The sequence below is a fragment of the Penaeus chinensis genome, chromosome 31 (assembly GCF_019202785.1).
Source record: "Penaeus chinensis breed Huanghai No. 1 chromosome 31, ASM1920278v2, whole genome shotgun sequence".
NCBI classification, from domain to species: Eukaryota; Metazoa; Arthropoda; class Malacostraca; order Decapoda; family Penaeidae; genus Penaeus; species Penaeus chinensis.
Genome location: NC_061849.1, coordinates 26033508 through 26036007, shown reverse-complemented (window position 1 = coordinate 26036007; position 2500 = coordinate 26033508). Strand labels below are relative to the sequence as shown.

Below are 2500 nucleotides of genomic sequence, written 5' to 3'. Positions count from 1 at the left end.
CAGTATTATTACGATTATCATCGTCATTCTGTTAAGTATCGTTGTAATTATTGCTTCTTCATTCTCCAAAATATTTGCTATTTTTACAATAAAGATAGATATTTTTCTAATCATTATTACGATAACATCGTCACTGTTTCCGGCCAGGCTGCAACTGCGTGGGCCCAATACACGTGTCCCGATGCTGGCTTGTTCTGTGCCAGCTGCACCTCGCTGGCCATCTGCACAGCAGCTGGAGCAACAGGGAACGAAATACCTTGTCAGACCGGCCAGGTAAGTTGATGTTTGTAGTAAATCAGGAGGGTAAGGATGCTACTGATTTATAGGGGTAAAGGGGATGCAAATGTTGAGGGATTGCTGCTATGAAGATAGTGTGATGAAGATGATGGAATATCTTAATTAACGCGGATAATATAATTACATCTATCCAAACAAACGCACACACTCTCAGCGCCCGCGCACCGAGTCCCAGCATTCACATGATATCCACCAACAGTTGTGTGGCGTCTCCGGCACCTTCGCCTCCTGCTACTCTAACACAGCCACCGAGACCTCAGCGTGTAAGTGCGAGACCAGCGGCGGCTACCTGGTGGATCCCTACCTGCCCTCCCAGTACTTCCTTTGCCTACCTGGTGGGGAGCAACTGGCCGTAACTTGCGCGTCATCCGAGTCCTTCGACCCTGAGCAGAACGCCTGCACAGTTATGCCTGCAATAACTACTCCGACGCCTCCAACTTGCTCAGCTGTGAGTTCCACTTCCACTTGCCATAACATATATATATATATATATATATATATATATATATATATATATGCAAATACACACACACACACAAATAGACACACACACACACACACACACACATACACACGCACACACACACACACATATACATAAATATATATATATATATACTGTATATATATATATATATATACACACACATATATACACACACACACACACACACACACACACACACACACACATACACACGCACAAACACACACACATATACATATATATATATATATACACACACACACACACACACACACACACACACACACACACACACACACACACACACACACACACATACAAATATATATATATATATATTTATATATAAATGTGTGTCTGTGTGTGTACATTTATATAGGAAGATAGACATATTGATAAACATTTGACTGAAAGAGACAGAAAGAAGGAAATACAGTGTATATATGTATATATATATATATATATATATATATATATATATATATATATATATATATATATATATGTGTGTGTGTGTGTGTGTGTGTGTGTGTGTGTGTGTGTGTGTGTGTACATTTATATAGGTAGATAGACATATTGATGAACATTTGACTGTGGGAGAGAGAGAGAGAGAGAAAGGAATACAGTATATATATGTATATATACACACACATATATATATGGGGGGAGGGGGGCGGAGCGTGGAGTCCTCACTTTCCTCTTCCGTCGCAGATCGGGTTCTTCGCCGTGTCCTGCACCTCGTACTACGCCTGCACAAGCAGCACGGGCGAAGGGACGGTGTACGACTGTCCCACCGGCCAGTACTTCCACGAAGTCAAGGGCGTGTGCGTCCCCCCCGAGGAGCTGACGCCCACCTCGTTCTCGTGCGGGAGCGAGGACGGCGCCTTCGGGGACACGGTCAACTGTACCATTTTCTACGTGTGTTCCGGCGGAAGCCAGGTCGGGTCCCCCCTCTCATGCCCCGAAGGAACGATTTTCGATAGTACGCTTGGATTCTGCAATGCGGGTGTCTGCGATATTGAAGTTAGCGTCTGCGCCTCCAGTGTCTCTTTGGCGTCAACGAGCCCTGTGTCATCGACCACATCTTCGTCGACGTTAAGTTCAACATCAACATCATCATCGACAAGCTCATCAACATCATCAACTTCCTCTTCAACATCAACATCATCATCTACATCTTCCTCTACATCATCAGTATCATCATCTTCTTCTTCATCAACAACATCAGTATCATCGACATCAACATCAACTCCCTCATCAGTATCTTCTACTCCAAGCTCAACCTCTACATCTCCTTCAACACCATCCTCTACAACACCATCCTCTACAACACCCTCCTCTACAACACCATCCTCTACAACACCATCCTCTACAACACCATCCTCTACAACACCATCCTCTACTACACCATCCTCTACAACACCATCCTCTACAACAACAACCTCAACATCAACGACGACGGCATCAACGACAACAACGTATGTGACTCCAACATGCACTGCCGATGGGGATACATTCCCTTATCCAGGCGACTGCACACGGTAAGTGATCCGGCCATACATAGGTTATCTAAACAGCTAATATCACCTAGTCTCACTTCAATGAAGAACTATCGATTCCAAGAACATTGTAATGCGACAAAATCCTTGTGTTTTTACTCGTTCTTTTTATAGTACAGGTCCTCTGCTATTTGCTAATACTTGTTTTTTCTACAGG

The 2500-nt window shown here is 43.7% G+C and overlaps 1 protein-coding gene across 1 annotated transcript in view; it reads left to right on the top strand.

The window, feature by feature from the left end:
- The window catches only part of LOC125042176 (uncharacterized protein PB18E9.04c-like), a 3367-nt gene that overhangs the window by 647 nt on the left and 220 nt on the right, over positions 1–2500 (top strand). The window contains exons 2-5 of the mRNA XM_047637657.1: positions 148–273; positions 497–745; positions 1496–2325; position 2500. The exon at position 2500 is cut by the window's right edge and continues 220 nt beyond it. Coding sequence (XP_047493613.1) covers positions 148–273; positions 497–745; positions 1496–2325; position 2500 — 1206 coding nt within the window. The remainder of the gene's footprint in view (positions 1–147; positions 274–496; positions 746–1495; positions 2326–2499) is intronic.